The 19,298-nt window shown below is 42.8% G+C and overlaps 1 protein-coding gene across 3 annotated transcripts in view; it reads right to left on the bottom strand.

The window, feature by feature from the left end:
* The window catches only part of LOC143714636 (alanine aminotransferase 2-like), a 131,736-nt gene that overhangs the window by 92,601 nt on the left and 19,837 nt on the right, over positions 1-19,298 (bottom strand). For 2 of the 3 annotated variants that reach the window (XM_077205890.1, XM_077205892.1), the window contains exon 2: positions 2,576-2,755. In XM_077205890.1, coding sequence (XP_077062005.1) covers positions 2,576-2,713 — 138 coding nt within the window. In that variant the 5' untranslated portion in view covers positions 2,714-2,755. Of the gene's footprint in view, positions 1-2,575; positions 2,756-9,939; positions 10,024-19,298 lie in introns of those variants that run through there. The other variant, XM_077205891.1, reaches the window with a different exon arrangement.

Raw genomic sequence — 19,298 nt, 5'->3', positions numbered from 1 at the left:
GTTGAGTATGCTCACAACACCTTGCCGGTGTCGTCTACTGGGTTATCCCCGTTTTCTTGCTGTCTTGGGTACCAACCTCCTCTGTTTCCTTCACAGGGTCCTGAAGCTGCGGTTCCCTCAGTTCAGGCGTTCATCAATCGGTGCCCGCGAACCTGGAGGAGGGCCAGGGAAGCACTTCTAAGAGCTAGGGACCGCACCAAGTGATTGGTGGACCGCCGTCGGGCTGAGGCACCCAGGTATGTTTGTGGACAAAAGGTGTGGCTCTCCACCAAGGACCTGCCCCTTAAGGTGCCGTCCAAGAAGTTGGCACCATGGTTCATTTGGCCATACCCCATTGTTAAGGTGGTCAGCCTGGTGGCGGTTCGGCTTTGGCTCCCACATCCCCTTCGTCAAGTGCACCCGGTGTTTCATGTGTCTTGTGTCAAACCTTTTATTCGTTCCCCCTCTTCTTCTCCCTCCATCCCTTCAAACCCCCCCTTGATGGTTGATGGCACCCCCACCTTCACTGTTAGGAAGATTCTGGATTCCAGGCGTCGGGGCAGAGGATACCATTACCTGGTCGATTGGGAAGGGTACGGTCCGTATGCGAGATGTTGGGTCCCGACCCGGGACATTCTGGACCGTTCTCTTATTGAGGAATACCATCGATCCACTCCTCGTCCTGGGAAGCCTGGTGACGTTCCTGGGGCGGGGGGTACTGTCAGGACTCTGGTTTGATCTTCAGCCTTTCTGCTGTGTTTATCTTGATTGTCAGTTCACCTCACTCTACCATCACAGCTGAATCCTATCCTAATTAGTGCGCTCACTCTCAGTGCTCACACACCTGTTTCCCATTTTCTGCACTGATTTTCTCCACTACTTATGCTTCTCTCTTTCTTTGTTTCTTTGTCAGTGTGTCTTGGTTTCAGTCCGCTTCACCACTGTCCCCTTGCCTGCAAGTCTTGTTTTGGTTGCTTCTAGACCCTTTAAAGCCTTGTCTGATTATTTATTTTGTTTTGCTGTTTTATTTGCCTAGTTCCATCTCATCTCAGCTTCCTCAACCGGTTTGTTACCCCCTGCTCTCGTCCTGGATTATTGCCTTGGCTTTTTCCCTGAAACGGTTGGTCCGCTACTTGTTTTGACCTCAACCTGTCCATTGGATTTCGTCTCTGTCTCGCTCCCTTACTTGGTGGCTCGGCTACCAATTTATTTTGTTTTGTATTGTGTTAGAAATTACGTTCAATTGTTTTTTTTATGCACTAATGTGTTTTCGTACAGATTATATAATAAGCTATGTGTATTTTAAATTAATATTATTCATATAGGCTACTTAAAGGAGCATTGCGTAAGTTCTGAAATTTCTAACTCTTACTGACACCAGTGGCCATTAGAGAAACTGCAGCCAGTCTCATGCTCGTTCTCGGTGCGCACGCTCGTACGAGCACGACCACAGCAACCAGAGAGCTGCCGCAGCAACCACAGACGGCTCATCGAGATTCACCAGCATGTTTACAGAGGTAAGAAAAGTTACAGTACTGTAAGGTTATTGTTTGACATACCATATTTTAGTAAAATGTTGCAGTGCTGCTTTATATTATCATGTTGACTATTGTCTTTGCCCAACGCCGGTCACTCTCTATTTTGGAAGCACTAGATAAGGCTTTTTTTTTTTTTTACTTACGAGGAGTTTCCGTGGGTGTCTGGATTGTGGTGGAGGCTGGTCGCTTCTTTCCGTCCGCAGAGTCCATTTAAAACAATAACGATACTGCTAGCGATTGCCGCTGCTTACTAATGGCTGACTTACGGATGTAAGCCCAAGTACACGAGAATGCGCATGACGTCACATTTTGTTAATTTTCGCGCCAATTCGAACCAGACTCCTCCCCACACAATTGAGCCTACAGGCTGATAGAGGCAACCGTGGTGGACATTAAGGTGTCATTCTTTCTATTACATTATGGCTGGCTCATAAATGTACAAATGAAAACTCTCTCTTAAAGATTTTAAGTAAAAAGCTATACATAGCCCCTTTAAGATAATCATTAACTGACCGTTTGGGGAGACCCGATTTCGAGGAAGGACCCGATTTGTTATGACACCAGTGTAGACAGGGTATGAGTTAATGTTTCACTTTAACTAATAGGTATTAGAAACATTGAAAGTAACAGTTTTATTTAGTGACTACAAATCTTATTTCTCAATAGTCATTAATAGGGAATGTATTTATTTATGTCATATGCTCATTCAGGCTGCATTTTATTAATGTTATCGGATTGTTCACTCTAATCCAAAATTGGTTTAAATAATAGGCTAACTATTATTTTTGTTATGATAACTAAACCTGCAGCAATGTGGTCAGCTACTGAGTGAATCGCTTGTAGCCTACTGTAGCCTGTATGCCATCATTGTATTTTCATACCATTTGAAAAATAACTAGAATATGGTGTGCATATTTAGACGGCGTGTCCACTTTTAAAAGCGATTTTAAAATATTTGATTGCATTGCATGGTTGTTTGTGACAGTAAGAAGAGAACATACACTTTGAACATCCTATAAAATTTCAATGATTTTATGAGTAGATGAACTGACACTCACCATCTTGAGTTCTCTTTCGATCTGAACTGCTCTCTGGACTATGGGACCCCGAACAGCGTATTCCACGCGTTTAATATTCGGGTTCATCGTGTCCATCGTCAGCACCCTCTCACAGTGCTCACAGTCGTTTTCATTCATAGTATCTCTGTGTATTCCGCTTCAGATACTTTCTGGTGTGACCTGCAGATAACAGAACAGACGTGCAATAATCAGGGATGTCATGCACTTAATGATAAAAAATAATTTGACAGTGTGGTTGTTTTTCCTAGTACCACGAGACACAGTCTAGGCTATACCATTTATTATGCAAGAAGACTTCAGTTATCCTGGATCGAATGTAATTATTGGACACACATTTTATGTTTCTAAGACTTCCACAATATTTTAAAAATATTTAAACCACTTCTATTATTAATTGCTATCAGGATGTGAAGATTGTTCAACCAGTATAACAAAAAGTGGTTTTGAAAAACATTGCCTATCCTAGCTTTAAAGGTGCTGTATGTAATTTTTTTTGACTGTACTAAAGCATAAAATGGGCTATACCATAATATGCTTGCAGATATATGCTCACATAGGCTACTTGTTTTGTCAGAAAAACAATGCTAATTATTTTACTTTGAAATGTGCATTCCATGTTGGAATGTCTGTTTTTGTTTTGGTCTGTGTTATCCTGCCCACTGCCAATTTACCCAATAGTAATTTCGGTAATGCTTTTTAGATTACAGCCCGGAAAGTACTGCATAATTAAGACGAATTTACAGCGTAACTTTCGGTAATTATAGTGTAAGTACTTGCATGCAGGTAAAAGGGAACAATATGTAAAGTGTGGGGAATAAAGGGGTAACAACCACCAGGAGGATAAAAAATTATATTTATACTGTAAGTGCTACGGTCTGGTGTGGTAAGGAGAGCACACAACGAAAAAGAATAACTTGGAACAACAATTTAATGAACACTTGGAGAAATACCAGGGAACAACACAACTCAAACCAAATATAAACGAGAACGGACAAAAACTGAATGAACTGAGGGAAACTAAATACAGAGACTGATGAGTAAGATGAATTGAAGACAGGTGATACAGATGAGGATAATTAACTAAACACAGGTGAGACAACTGAGGGATGATGAGGAGCGGGAAAACTGAACAGGACTAAACCAAAATACTTGAACAAGGGGGGAAACACAGAGTCACACTATTACAGTAAGGTTACTATTACTATTAGTAAGGATACTAAGTACTATTAGGATACAAAAATCTAACATTTGGGAGCAATTTAGCAAGAACATACACTGCATAGCTTTTTGTAATAATTGTGTACCAAAGTCCATACATACTGTATGGGCTTTTTTTAAAATTAGAGGGTACATATCTATACATTTATACAGTTTTGGTTTGTTTTGTTTTTTATAGCAAAAGTGCAGATGTTTAAGTTTGGGCTTACAAGACCAGTAAAGCTAAAACTATTGCATTTTTAAAAAATATATATATTTATATGCATTATATGTATTTCCAGAGATGTATTTGTTATTTTTCTCAAAACCTTCATTTGTGTTAATCTGAAGAATGAAAGTCGTATACATCTTGGATGACATGAGGGTAAAAGATGAGTAAATGATGAGGACGCATTTCTGGGTGTACTGCATTTTCTTTTAATACATACGAATATCAAGAGACATGATTTCTTCTTCAGATTCATCAGTGGAAAGAAAGGAAAAGAAGAGGAAGAAAAGGAAGAACCTAAGCAGGAAAGGGGGGGGGGGGGGGGGGGGTTCAAATGAAGGTTTCCGAGTCAGTGATATAAGATTATGTATGTATTTATTGTACTGACCCTGTAACTACATGGAACAAGATGGTAAATGCATAGATATGTACCCTGTAATTTTTAAAAAGCCTATACAGAATGTATTGGACTTTGGTACACCATTATTACAAAAAGGTACGCAGTGTATGTTCTTGCTAAATTGCTCCTAAATGTTAGATTTTTGTATCCTAACAGTAGATAAGTACACCTTAGTCCTATAATAGGCTACTTACAGTATACATATTTGTTACACCTTTATTCCCCAAACTTTACATAATGTCCCCTTATACTTACATGTAAGTACTTTATAGGTACACTATAATTACAGAAATCGCTTAAATTACGCAGTACTTTCCGGGCTGTAATCTAAAGCGTTACTGTAATTTCTACACCCCTGGTTGCCAGTTGGCGAAAAACACAGAGTATTAGCCATGAAAGACAACAAACGTATTGGGTCAGAGATCGCAGATTATACCTGACTGTGCCTCATTCATTGTGACTGTCCTGTCTGCCTTGCTGCTGATCGATTGCTCCTGTCTGACTTGCTGCTGGATTGTAGCCTGGTTAAAACCAGACCCTTCTCAGTCGTAAGGGTTAGGTTCTGAGTTAGGGTCTGGGGAAGGTTCATTCACAGCTCACTTCCAAAGGGGCGTCGCCAACGGACATCGCTCAAATGCCTCTGTTTTCCCAGGCTAGCTGGATTGTGTCTGTAAGCTCCATATAGCTTTCTGTTTTGAATCTCTATTTACTATCATTACTTTTTGTTTATATTGCTAAATATAGCTTACTCATCAACATATATTAGATATAGTCTAATATTGCCTACCAAATTAATCTGACATCGCTAGAGCCATAACTACATTAATAATTTTGTAATATTTTTCCTATATTAAGAGGGATTATGTTTTTTGATAAATGCACATTTTGTGTTATTTGTATGGTATTGCGAGAGTTGACTAGTTTTACGTGCTACGTACGTGTAATAATTTGAAGAAGAAGGAAGAAGAAAGGGTTGGTGCTAGACCGTCTTTTGACCGTGAAAAGGATCAAAAGTTTTTTTTTTGTGTGTGTACTTGAGTTCTCTTAAAATGTAATCTGACAACGAAAAGTAAAGTTTACAAGACAGGTTACGGATTCACGCGTCAAATCCTTTGTGCTACACCCTTGTAGAAATTGCAAAGAAAGAAAAATGTCTCAGATCGCCATTACAGCTAGCTTTGACCTCAATCGTTATCGCTAGCACCACACGTTAGTATCTCGCTAGGCTGACATCCGTGTTTGCCATCTTTTTTTCCTCTCTCGCACTTTTTACGAGTCTATCAAACAACTGTGGTAAGTAGGATCAGTCAACAAACACGGTGAGTAATGTCTTCTCCTGTTATTGTCACTTGCACTTCGTGTATCATGTATAGCATAGCCTTCTCTGTCAGCACAGGGCTTTTCATGTGATAAATGCAGGGAGATAGTCAGGCTGACGAAGAAGATTTCAGAACTAGAGAGACACGCATCCAAACTTTAATTGAGGATAATAAGAATGCAAGGGCTTTATATACTGCTGTGGATGCGACTAGCTTATGGCTCGTTTCCACCGAGCAGTACGGTACGGTACGCAATTATTTCCGTTTCCACTGTCAAAAGTTGTGAATGGTACCAAAATGCCGTACCGTACCGTACCACTTTTTCGGTACCCTTCCCTTGGGGTACCTAGCACAGTGGTACGGTACCTAAAGGGTGGAGCTAGACTCACTGCAGGAAGTTGATTGGTTGACAGAGAATCGTCACTTGCGCGTGCAACAAGAGGAATGACAACATAAGAAGCGACATTTTTTAACATACAGTTGAAATATAATACTACTGTTACTGTGTCACGAAATGTAGTTTTAAGAGTTTTTCAGGCGAGAATGTAGTTGTTTAAAGCTAAAATCTGTGGTTTATTTAAAGATTTATGAAAATTTGATCCAGGTTGTGAGATCTATTCCAGGCGATCACCGGACGCTCAGCGATCATGTAACGTTAGCCCACTTGGAACAGCCTTTCCTCGGCTAGTTGTTCTGACATTTGCCAGTGACTCTGAAGTCTCTGTAGTGGTTAAACATGACCTAGAGATTGGCATGGGGTACTTTCCATAAGATCATCTTTCAATGCAAATCAAACCAGCTATTATCCGCAAAATAATATAGAATTTGTAGACAATTGGAAAAGTTTTTGGGGCAAACCTGGCCTGTTGAAAAGAGATGGTATTCATCCCTCCTGGGATGGTGCTGCTCTTCTCTCAAGTAATTTGGCTCATAATCTTAGAGATAAAACATTACAATCTGGGGCTGAGGTCAGGAAGCAGACAGACTGGCTTAACCGACCATCTGCTAGTGGCCTCGCGTCACAAAGGTCAGATAAATTCCATCACATAGAGGCTCTTTCACCTAGATATCATCATATAGAGACTGTGTCTGTTCCCCGAATTTGGAAATACAAAAAACTTCCAAACCTATCTAAGGTTAAAAATTGAATTGATGTTCAACGAATAAAAAAACAGATATAATACAGATGAGCAAACGATAAAGCTTGGGTTGCTGAATATTCGATCCCTTACTTCAAAAGCACTTATTGTTAATGATATGATTTCAGATTATAACCTAGATGTGCAGTGTTTGACAGAAACCTGGCTAAAACCAAACGATTACATTACTTTAAATGAGTCCACCCCGCAAGATTACTGTTATAAACCTGAACCTCGTCCGAAAGGCAAAGGGGGAGGTGTTGCGGTCATTTATAGTAATATTTTTAAAACCACTAAGAAATCTAGTTTTAAATATACTTCTTTTGAAGTGTTGGTGCTTAGTGTAAAAATATATAGTGTAAACGATAAATCACGTTTGAGAATTCTGCTGGCTACTGTATACAGGCCACCAGGGCACCATAAGGACTTTATCAAAGAATTTGGTGACTTTCTATCAGAATTAGTATTGGCTGCAGATAAAGAACTAATTGTTGGTGATTTCAATATACACGTAGATAATGAAAAAGATGCATTGGGATTGGCATTTAAAGACATTGTAAACTCAATTGGAGTTAGACAACACGTGTCAGGATCTACTCATTGTCGTAATCATACTCTAGATCTAATATTATCACATGGAATCAATGTTGATGCTGTTGAAATACTGCAGCAGAGCGACGACATCTCAGATCATTATCTAGTCTCATGTAAATTACATTTAGCCGAGGCTGCAAAGCCGACTCCGTGTTATAAATATGTTAGACCTATCACTTCTGCCACGAAAGATTGCTTTATCAATAATCTTCCTGATCAGTTTCATCATCTCAGCATCCCAGATAGCTAAGAAGAACTCGATATTGTAGCAGAAACTTTTAACTCTCTCTTTTCCAGCACTTTAGATGCAGTTGCTCCGCTGCGCTTAAAGAAGATTAAAGAAAATAGTCCAACGCTGTGGTACAACGAGCACACCCGGGCCCTTAAGAGAACAGCCAGAAAAATGGAGCGCAACTGGAAGAAAACAAATCTAGAGGTATTTCGGATTGCATGGAAGGAGAGCTCGATTACTTACAGAGAGGCTTTAAAAGCTGCTAGATCTGCTTATTTTTCAACCCTATTAGAAGAAAATAAACATAATCCTAGGTATTTATTTGAAAAAGTGGCTAAACTAACGAAAAAGAAAGCTTCAAGCCCAGAAGTTTCCAAGAAACACAGCAGTAATGACTTTATGAACTTCTTCACTTATAAGATCGATAATATCAGGGACAAAATTATAACTATGCAACCGTCTGCTACAGTATCGCATGATGGAGTGCATTGTAGTCTCCCTGAGGAAAAATTTGATTCATTTGTGTCTATGGGAGAAGAAGAATTTTGCAAAATCGTTAACTCATCTAAATCGACAACTTGTATGTTAGACCCTATACCAACTAAACTATTGAAAGAGATGCTTCCAGAGGTCATAGATCCTCTTCTCAATATCATTAATTCGTCTTTGTCTCTAGGATACGTACCAAAACCCTTTAAGCTGGCTATGATTAAACCGCTTGTTAAAAAAACGCAACTTCCTACGGAATTAGTCAATTACAGGCCGATCTCGAATTTGCCTTTTCTGTCAAAGAAATTAGAAAAGGCAGTATCCTCACAACTGTGTTCCTTTCTTAAAGGAAATTCTATCTGCAAGGATTTTCAGTCGGGATTTAGACTGTACCATAGTACTGAGACTGCTCTCTTTAAAGTCACAAATGATTTGCTCTTATCATCTGATCGTGGTTGTATCTCTCTATTAGTGTTACTTGATCTTAGTGCTGCATTTGACACCATTGACCACAACATTCTATTAAATAGACTAGAAAACTATGTTTGCATTGGTGGAATTGCACTAGCATGGTTTAAATCATACTTATCTGACCGTTATCAGTTTGTAGCAGTAAATGAAGCAGTCTTATTGGTCAAAAGTTCAGTATGGCGTACCACAAGGCTCAGTACTAGGACCGCTGCTGTTCACTCTGTACATGCTACCGTTAGGAGATATCATTAGGAAACATGGAATTGGTTTTCACTGTTATGCTGATGATACTCAGCTCTATATTTCCTCAAAACCTAACGAAACTTACCAATTCACAAAATTAACCGAATGCATAGCTGATATAAAAAATTGGATGACTAGTAATTTCCTTCTACTAAATTCTGAAAAAACAGAGATTCTAATTATTGGACAAAAAACTTCCACACGTAATAACCTAGAATACTGTTTAAAACTTGATGGCTGCTCTGTCAAGTCTTCGTCGTCAGGTAGGAACCTGGGTGTGCTCTTTGATACCAATCTCTCATTTGAAAGTCACATGTCTAGTATCTGTAAAACCGCATTTTTCCATCTTAAAAATATATCTAAATTACGTCATATGCTCTCATTGACAAATGCGGAACAATTAGTTCATGCGTTCATGACCTCAAGGCTAGATTATTGTAATGCTCTACTGGGTGGTTGCCCTGCACGCTTAATAAACAAACTACAGCTGGTCCAAAACGCAGCCGCTAGAGTTCTTACCAGAACCAGGAAGTATTACCATATTAGCCCGGTTCTGTCAACACTGCATTGGCTCCCTATTAAACATCGTATACATTTTAAAATATTGCTGATTACTTAGAAAGCACTAAATGGTTTAGCTCCGCAGTACTTGAGCGAGCTCTTAACCCATTATAGTCCTTCACGTCTATTGCAATCTCAAAATTCTGGCCAGTTGATAATACCTAGAATATCAAAATCAACTGCTGGCGGTAGATCCTTTTCCTATTTAGCACCAAAACTTTGGAACAATCTTCCTAACATTGTCCGGGAAGCAGACACAGTCTGTCAGTTCAAATCTAGACTAAAACCACATCGCTTTTGCTTAGCATACACATAACACATTATAGATTGCTATAATTCAATGTTAGGCTGCATAGTTTAGATCAGCCGGAACTGGGAACACTTCCCATAAATCCTGATGTACTTTGTACATCATAAGAAGGATGGCGTCTACACTAATATTAGTCTCTCTCTTTATCCCGAGGTTTACCGCAGTCCGCCGGATCCAGCCCATATCCAGATCTGATGAAGGACCATCACATGGACACGACGACAATGCATCCCTTAAGTGCCAGCCTCATCATCACTGTGAAGGCCTCATGGACATCTCAACAAACTTGGGCTCTCCCAAGGTTTTTTTCTCCATTCTGTCACCTGATGGAGTTTTGGTTCCTTGCCACTGTCGCCTTTTTTTCCGCCTTAGTTGGGGACATTTAACATTTAATTTTGAAATTAACAATACTATTACAACTTTACTTTCCTGTTATCTCTTTAAAGCTGCTTTGAAACAATTTCTATTGTAAATACATAAAGGTGACTTGACTTGACTTATTAGGCTAACTGAAGTAAAACCATGCCAATCTCTAGGTATGGGGGTATGTGATGATGTGGGGATATTTTTATTCCAAAGGCCAAGGGAACTTTATCAGGATGCATATTATCCTGGATCCATGAAATAACTGGCCTTTAAAAATAAAAATCTGCCTGACTCTATGGGAATTTAACATAGGGGTGTCCTGACTTATGCACCCTGTATTTTAAGGAAGAACATTTATTTATTTATGATACATTATTCATTCACAAAGAAAATTGGTGTCCTTAAAGGTAGGATTTTTCCCAATTTTTTTAATTAAGGCATTAAGATCAATTTCCAAAAGATGATTTTTTATTCCTCTTTTTAGGCAACTTTAGCATGGGTGTCCTAACTTATCCACATCGCTGTATGTCTGCTGCCTATGTGAGACTATATGCAAAATTAATATATATATATATAAAACACATATACATATATGAAACATATGTTTAAAAATATAGCAAAAAAGGCCGTTTTCATGTAAGTGCCATATATTTAACCGTATACTGCACATAAATGTTAAATATATGTAAGAGGCATATATGTATATATGCAGTGGTTAAATTGGGCCGGGGCTCTCCGGGGCTCAGCCCCGGCACATAAAGGCAACTCCACGGTGTAGCTGCGCCGTCACTCCTCCGTGGCTGTTTTATGGTTCTGCGTCAAGTTCAGTTGCATCGCGGTGCATCTGACCAATCACAGCCCTTGGGGTCTGCGTCGCCTCGACGCGTAATTACAATTTTCTGGAGGTGCACGTCGATCTACGGCGGAGGGGTTCGCGGCGACGCAGAGGGGTCTGCGGGGGTACGCCGTCGATTCGACGCAGAAGCATAAAACAGGCTTAAGCCTGTTCGTTTGCAGTCAGTTGCCTACTTATGTCACATAAAATTTGATGAAAGTGATGCTTTTGAAAACATATTTCTGACAATAAATGAAAGATTTTTGAAATGGCATGTCTATTTTGTCTCGGCGGAGCTAAGAACAATCGGAACACGGCCGTATTCTTGTTAGCTGCTTAATATCGCTGTCAGCCGACCATGATCGCGCACCGCTCGCGCATCTAGGTGACACGGATAAATGAACGCAGCGATATAAAATATTCCTGGGAGATCCGTAGTTGCGCGGGATGTGGAAGCGCGCAAAAGTTCCAGAAATGTACAAAAAGTGCCCTGGCCTTGAATGACAAAGGAAAATAAGACTAAATCAAAATTAAATAACCAAGACTAGGTTGACCATGTGATCTTTCTCAGGAGATGTTTTGAGCATTTTACTTCAGACACCGGATTATAAGCAAACTGCCAAGAGAACTGCTAGCTGGCTACTCAAAATAAACTAGCAATCTATTCAGTCAGCATATTTGTTTTTGATCTGTGTGAATTACAGAAATATAAGACTTGCTAGACCTACATTTAGCTACCAAGCAACCTTTACACAAGGATAGATTGATTATATTTTTGTGACGTGTGCATATCTTGATGAGAAATGATGCAGAGTAGGATGTGTGTGTGTGTGTGTGTGTGTGTGTGTGTGTAGTAGTAGTAAAGAGAAAGAATGGGAGAAGGAAGTGTGTGTGAGGTGGACCTGGTCACCACAGACCCAAATCTTCTCAGCTGTTGCTACTGTCATATTCTGCACTGTCTCTTCATGTGGCACATTATGTTTGGCACATTGTATGGGTCACCATATCATAACAAGGTAATAAAATGTGTAATCAAGTGATGACTGATTAACAGTAATGTAAATGCTAAATGTCTAATACCTGTTGATACTACAACAATGCAAAGTATATACCTTGCAGTTTTTCAGATATCATGTAATACTCAATTTCTCCATTTCTTTGCACAAAACTCTCCAGAAAGTGCTATTTAATGGTTTATTTTCATGCCCCCGGACCCCCCTAGGGAGAGGAGAGCACCCCCACATAATAAATCCCAATTTAACCCCTGTATATATGCATATATGTACTTATTTCAATGCATCAGTATCACATGCATGTATGTTTACATACATTTATTAAATATGTGGGAAACAAATATGTATGTCACATATTTATACTTAATCCCTTAAGTGTCACCCCCCTTTTGATAATTGACATTAAAATGCACTATACAAACTTAAATGTTTGTAAATCAAGAATGCTTTGGAATATAGACCGAAGTTTGGTCTTGTTTTAAAGAAAACAATCAGCAGATTATTACTGAAGTGCAAGCACTTCAAAGAATGAAAGTATGAAAAAGTTATGGAAGTTAGAATTTAAATTAAATCAAATATACTTTATTAATATTGCTTTATATAAAATAATATTTTACAAAATATTTGTTACTATAAAATTACTATAAAATGAAAGCTATATATCTAACCAAGTTGTGTTTCAAATTTAAAGTTGATATCACAAAAATTGAATTTCCCATGAGATGTTTAGGCGTTATACCAAAAATAGCCACCGGGTGCCATTGAATTCCATTGAATTTAATTGTATGCACTCTGCCATAACAAATTAATACATTTCTATCCAAATATCACTTCTGTCACTAAATATGGAACCTTGAGACTCAGACCTTTCATAACAATAGGTGTTATGTCAAGATTAGAAAAGGTTTTGATAACAAATTATGAAAGATGATGCCCAAAAGGGGAGGGGCCTAATAAAAAATACCATTTCTATGGTAACGCACGTCCAATTTCAAAACAATTTTCACATGATGAATTCTGAGTTCGTAAGCTTTCAAATGATACCTAATTTATGATAACTATATGTGATATAATAATAAATTATATATATATATATAATACTTTTTAGAGGACTTTTTACTTTATTTTTTAAAATATTATTTTATCTTTTTTATTGACAAATAATAGATTATGTTTTATTATGAACTTTTAGCATTAAAAACCAAAGTTTCAATTATTAAAAGTGTGTGCGTCAACTTTTTGTGACAAAGGTCAGAAACTCCTGTAATGACGTTGATTTTTTGAGGCGCACTCTTGTCATAAATTCATATATTACTGTTCATACATAATTTGTAAGAAAAAAACAGCGCTGAAATATCTATTTAGGAGTCTTAGACCTTTCCAACGATTTAGAGTTTGTCATGATTAAATTAGGATTTAATAGTAATATTTTGAAGTAAAGTTATTTGTCCCGCTACCGGGACAGTGACAGTTAAAGTTAATGTTGTCCATATATGCGAGAAACCAATACTATACTGTAATATATGCAGATATTGTGATGTGGTGAGAAGGAAGACCCAAAGGCGAAATGCAGCAGTACAGTCTTTAATAAACAGAAAATGCTGTCCAGAGGATTTAGTACTGAAAGTTCAATCTTAAGTGTAACTGAGAGTCCTCCAACGGAGCAGGGATGACAGAAAGTAATATGGGTCCCCCGTATAGACAGCAGAACGATCTCGGTGGTAGACAACACTGAAGCGGTGCCGGCCAACCCAGGTACTCACAGAAGGTCAGGTATCACCAGACAATGTAGGACGGGTACTGGGCAGGAACTCTGTAACAAGCACAGCTTAGTCGCAAACACAGTGTGGCTGAACAAACTCCGCAGAGCACTGGACAGGGCAGGAGAAGACAGGAAAGATAGGTAAGAGCACAAAAACCTCATCCGCATTACTCACGAAATAATCTGGCAAAGAGACAGGGGAAAGCAGGGGTAAAATAAGCAGAGATAATTAGAGAAAGAGAGAACAGGTGTGGAAAGGATGACATGCTAACGAGTAGAGAGTGGAGACAGCTGGGAGTGATGAGAGAGATGTGTGAGCGTAATGAATGAGAGAGAGATGCGTGCGTGCGTGATGAAAGGTGTGGTCATCAGCGAGTGTACATGCATATGTCCAGAAGGGGGAGACAGAGTAAAGGGAAAGAAAGCCAGGACCATGACAGTACCCCTCCCTCAACGAGTGCCTCCTGGCTCTCCCGAGGAAGGGGACTGACGAGACCGGAGGAAATCATCAATGAGCGAGGGGTCCAGAATGTCCCGAGCCGAAACCCAACTCCTCTCCTCAGGACCATACCCCTCCCAGTCCACTAAGTATTGATGCCCACGACCACGACGATGCATATCTAAAATATGCGAGGGCGCGCGGACTGTCGGTTTAATGCAAGAGACGTGAAAGACAGGGTGGACACGACAAAGGTTAGGAGAAACAGCGAGCTCGACAACAACTGGACTAATGACTTTAACAATACGAAATGGCCCGACAAAACGAGGAGCCAGCTTGCGAGACTCTGACTGGAGAGGCAAATTGGACGTGGAGAGCCATACCCTTTGACCACAAATGTAGCGGGGACTCTTAACGCGTCGTTTGTTAGCAGTGTTACTCATGCGTCTCCTCGAGCTACAAAGTGCTGATCTCACCCCTCTCCAAGTACGCTTGCAGCGGTCAATAAACGCTTGTACGGATGGAACATTAGACTCCGAACTATGCGAAGTGAACAACGGCGGGTGATAACCCAGGCAGCAATGGAACGGTGAGAGACCGGTGGTAGAAGTGGGAAGCGTATTGTGTGCGTATTCTGCCCAGGCGAGTTGCTCAGACCAAGACGAGGGATTGCGGTGGGCTAGAGTGCGGAGAATGCGGGCGATAATTTGATTGGCTCGTTCAGCCTGACCGTTAGTTTGGGGGTGAAACCCGGACGAAAGGCTAGCGGAAGCGCCGATCAGACGACAGAACTCCCTCCAAAATTGACAGGCGAACTGTGGTCCTCTATCTGAGACCACATCGGTGGGTAGACCGTGAAACTTAAAAACATGATCGACCATGACCTGTGCCGTCTCCTTGGCAGAGAGGAGTTTGGCGAGAGGGATAAAATGCGCGGACTTAGAGAAGCGGTCAACGACTGTTAGAATGACCGTGTTCCCGGCAGACAGGGGAAGTCCGGTGATAAAATCGAGTCCAATGTGAGACCAGGGGCGTGAAGGGACCGGTAAGGGGCGAAGCAAACCGGCTGGGGGCGAATTACCGGCCTTGGTCTGGGCACAAACAGGAGAGGAGGCGATAAAACGACGTGCGTCACATTCCAACCTTGGCCACCAAAAACGTTGACGGATGGAAGCGAGTGTGCCCAGGACGCCGGGATGGGCTGATAATTTAGAGGAGTGGCCCCACTGGAGAGTAGCTAAGCGCGCAGAGACAGGAACAAACAGAAGACGCTCTGGACAGCCGCGCGGAACGGTGGTGCGAGTGAGAGCGCGCTTTACCAACTTCTCGATTCCCCAGACAGCCGCGCCCACTACACAGTCGGAGGGAATAATCTCCTCTTGTGAAGTGGTGGAAGTCGAGGAGTCGAAGAGGCGGGAAAGCGCGTCAGGCTTTACGTTCTTCGACCCGGGACGAAAAGAGATGGTGAAATCGAAACGCGTGAAAAACAAAGCCCAGCAAGCTTGACGAGCGTTTAACCTCTTGGCAGAACGAATATACTCGAGGTTTTTGTGGTCCGTCCAAACCACAAAAGGAACCGGAGCTCCCTCTAACCACTGACGCCATTCTCCCAATGCCAAGCGTATGGCGAGTAATTCACGGTTCCCGACGTCGTAGTTGCGTTCCGCGGGCGAGAGGCGATGAGAAAAGGCACAGGGATGTACCTTCTCATCTACTGACGAGCGCTGGGAAAGAACAGCCCCGACCCCCACCTCAGAAGCGTCGACCTCGACGATAAATTGCCTCGCGACGTCGGGAGTGAGCAGAATAGGGGCGGACGTGAAAAGGGATTTAAGAAAATCGAAAGCGCGCTGAGCAGACACTGACCACACGAACTTAGACTTAACTGAAGTCAAGGCGGTGAGAGGAGCAGCCACCTGACTAAAGTTACGAATAAAACGGCGATAAAAATTAGCGAAACCGAGAAACCGTTGAAGCGCGACACGAGAGTCAGGAACGGGCCAATCGATAACAGCTTGAACCTTAGTAGGATCCTTACTGATCCTATGACTGGGGAATGACTGGCCCAGACGTGGATGGCATAGCGGCCCGGTGTGGGTGCACAGTCATTAACCGCGCCCTGACAGAGGAGACCAGGGAAGGATGAACGTTCCATGGGGGTCTGCTCTGCCAGGGGGCTGGCGACAGAGGCGGATGAGAGTGGCGCGGTCCGGGGATGGCGCGCACTGTCAACCGGCTCTGGGACAGAGGAGGACGAGGGGTGCACGGCTCGGGGGCGGCGCACCGTGTCGTCCGAGAACTCTGTGTGCTCAGGGATGAACATGTCACTTCTTGCTTTAACCACATTAGGGTGCTGCCCACTGGGGGTGAGCAGCGGGAAGTGGAAAAAAAAGGATTCTCCCCCGGCCCTCCACCGGGGGAAGGAGTGGTCCTAATACCATCTCCTGAGAAGTGACCATCATCCCTGAGCAGCCCGTCTCAAAAGCGCCGCTTGGCCCGGCGTTTAGCGGGGGCGGGGCAGGAGAGGGCTGTGGCGTCCCTCTGCGGCCTCCAGAGCCAGCCCGGGTGAACGGGCGGGGTGGAAGCCGCGGGAGGGCGCCTTCTGTGGTGGGCAGACTGAGGGATCTGAGTGGACGGTGGGGCCGTCGGAGCAGAATATGCCTCAGTCTGCTCATGGGCGGTTGAGAACTGTTGTACAGCCCTGAACCGCACCGCCGAAGGGCTGACCTGGGATATAAGGGTGTCGGGCAGACGGGACCGCCGGACATCCTGCAAATCGGACAGGTTAAGCCACAGGCTTGAATGGTGTACATCACCTGACCCAGGGAGCGTGCGGCCACTTTCGTCGCTCGGGGAGCAAGGTCAGTGGAGGCGCGCAGCTCTATGAAGAGCCCTGGGTCAGTCCTGCCCTCCTGCATGTCCATGAACACCTGGGACAGGAAGACCAGCAGAATGGCAATGGCATGCAGTGAGGCGGCTGCCTGTCCTGGGCGCTATAGGATTTCGCCACAAGTGTAGACGAAAAACTAAAGGGTTTGGACGGGTGCTTAGGATCGCGCTGAGAAAGAAGCACTCTGAGGACACAGTTATTTTAGTATCACAGCAGAACGTTCAACCGGGGGACCCCAGTGTACCCAGAGCAGCGGCCATGGGAAGGAAGGGCGGAGGAGATCAACGAGGGATCGCTGGAAGACAAGGGGGTCTTCGAGGATTTCGAATTCTCCTGAGCAACATCCGGGAAGAAAGGTATTGGGGTGAGACGGCGACGAGAGTCAGCGGTCACCCCAAAACCAATCGTACAGCAGCGAGCGCTCAGGACAGGGTGGAGGGTTCCACCCTAGTCCGATACTCGCAGCGGCCCGGGAAAGCATGGCCGTCATCTCAGGATCTGACTCAACAAATGCTATATGCACACCCGAAAGTGGCAGCACTGTCAAATCTTCACTTCCTGAAGATTCTTGCCCGCCATGTGATGCTGCGATGGACAACAGATCCGATTCTGGAATGTCAAAGGAAACCCGCGGGGGGTCCGAAGACAGGCCCGCGGGTGTCACGTGATCGTTCACGGGTTGCGTCAATGAAGAGGGGGGGCGTGGGGCACGGACGGATAGTCGGCGCCTTGTTCCACACCAACACCCTCAGGTCACCCTGGCCACCAGCCGAAGTAGCACCTCACGTGAAGAGTGTTAGATCGGGGTGTGGATGAGGGGACTCTCTCTCAACCGTACAACTCTCTTGAGTCTCGACCGTAATGACGCGATGGTCACGTTCCCTCGGGGAGAACGTGAGTCATCCACAAACGCTGCTCTAGCGTGATCAAGCCCAAGCACGCAGAGCAGAAAATGTGGCCATCAAAATCGGAAATGAGTCAACCGCCACCAGTAAATGCACGGGCGAGCCGTCTTTAAAAAGACGTGCCACGTGCGAGCTCTTTTGTGAGAGAAAAGAAACTCTGAAAGTGTTGAAGCGCCCGGGGAGAAACACACTCACTGGCAAACCACTGCACAGATAAGCAGGAAGCGCGCACTCGCCGGGAGATCGCCGTCACACCAACACCAGAGAATCTTGCTCGTCTGTAAGAAGCTGAGTGTTCAGAGATGGCTTGAGGAGTGAAGAATTAACTTGGCTCCGAAGCGAAAACATATCTACATATTGCCGGCGTCCTCCTTTTATACCCATGAGGTGGGGTGGAGATACGCTATGTAAATTCCGCAGACCCATGGCATTTCTTTGCCATTGGCTCGTTTTGTAATACTCGAAGTTGAAAAGCTTTCTAAGCGAAACCCCATTCGTCGTCATCCGACGTAACTCGGAGTGGCAACGAAAGGGAACTATGTGTACCTTACTATCTGAAAATAACCTCGACATTTGTTTTTCTTTACAGAGTATGCAGACTTTTGATACAGGGCAGAATGTGCCCAATAAGATAATGGCTATGGATGAATTTGACTAACTATCCTGGCCTGGGTTATTATTGTGGCAGAAAGAAACAGGGCCACACCTGCACAGCGCATAACTTAAAATTTTCCTTTTACAGAATGTCAGGATGGATTGCAGCAAACAGAACTGATTCTGTTCTAAATCTATAAATATTGTGTTGTTGACATTAGCAAAGTGGGTTGAATGTTTTTCAGAGGAAAAGGACTATTAAGGTGCTATTAAGTGAGCAAGAAATTATTTAGTGATAAGAGGATTTATAAAATGAAAAGAAACAGAGTTGAATTCGACAAGTGTTGAGAATAAACTTGGAATTCTTTATGCATATCATCAGCAAGGTAAACAAATGGTGAAAATTCCACAGGTCACACCAAAAGGGACGACCGACCAGACAAGCGGTCACTAACAAAACCTTAAGGTCTCCATTCACAGGTCAAAGCAGGCAGGAGATGGTTCACTCCAGTGGGGGTGCGTCGTGATCTAAGGAGCAAATCTGGTAATAATCAGAAAATGGTTGGAGAGTGGGATGCCTGGGTCCAAGCCTCTCACCTTAGACTACATCGACAGGCCTCAACCATCATATAGAGCACAAAGTGAGGGGTCAAAGGCTCGTGCTAGTAACAGCCTCCCTTGCCGACGAGGGAAAGACCATTGCAACGACTCGTA

The sequence above is a fragment of the Siphateles boraxobius genome, unplaced genomic scaffold, assembly GCF_051911475.1.
Source record: "Siphateles boraxobius isolate OS27281-9 unplaced genomic scaffold, OSU_SipBor_1 55, whole genome shotgun sequence".
NCBI classification, from domain to species: Eukaryota; Metazoa; Chordata; class Actinopteri; order Cypriniformes; family Leuciscidae; genus Siphateles; species Siphateles boraxobius.
The sequence above is the reverse complement of the archived record's forward strand: the minus strand, read 5'-3'. Positions and strand labels throughout refer to the sequence as shown.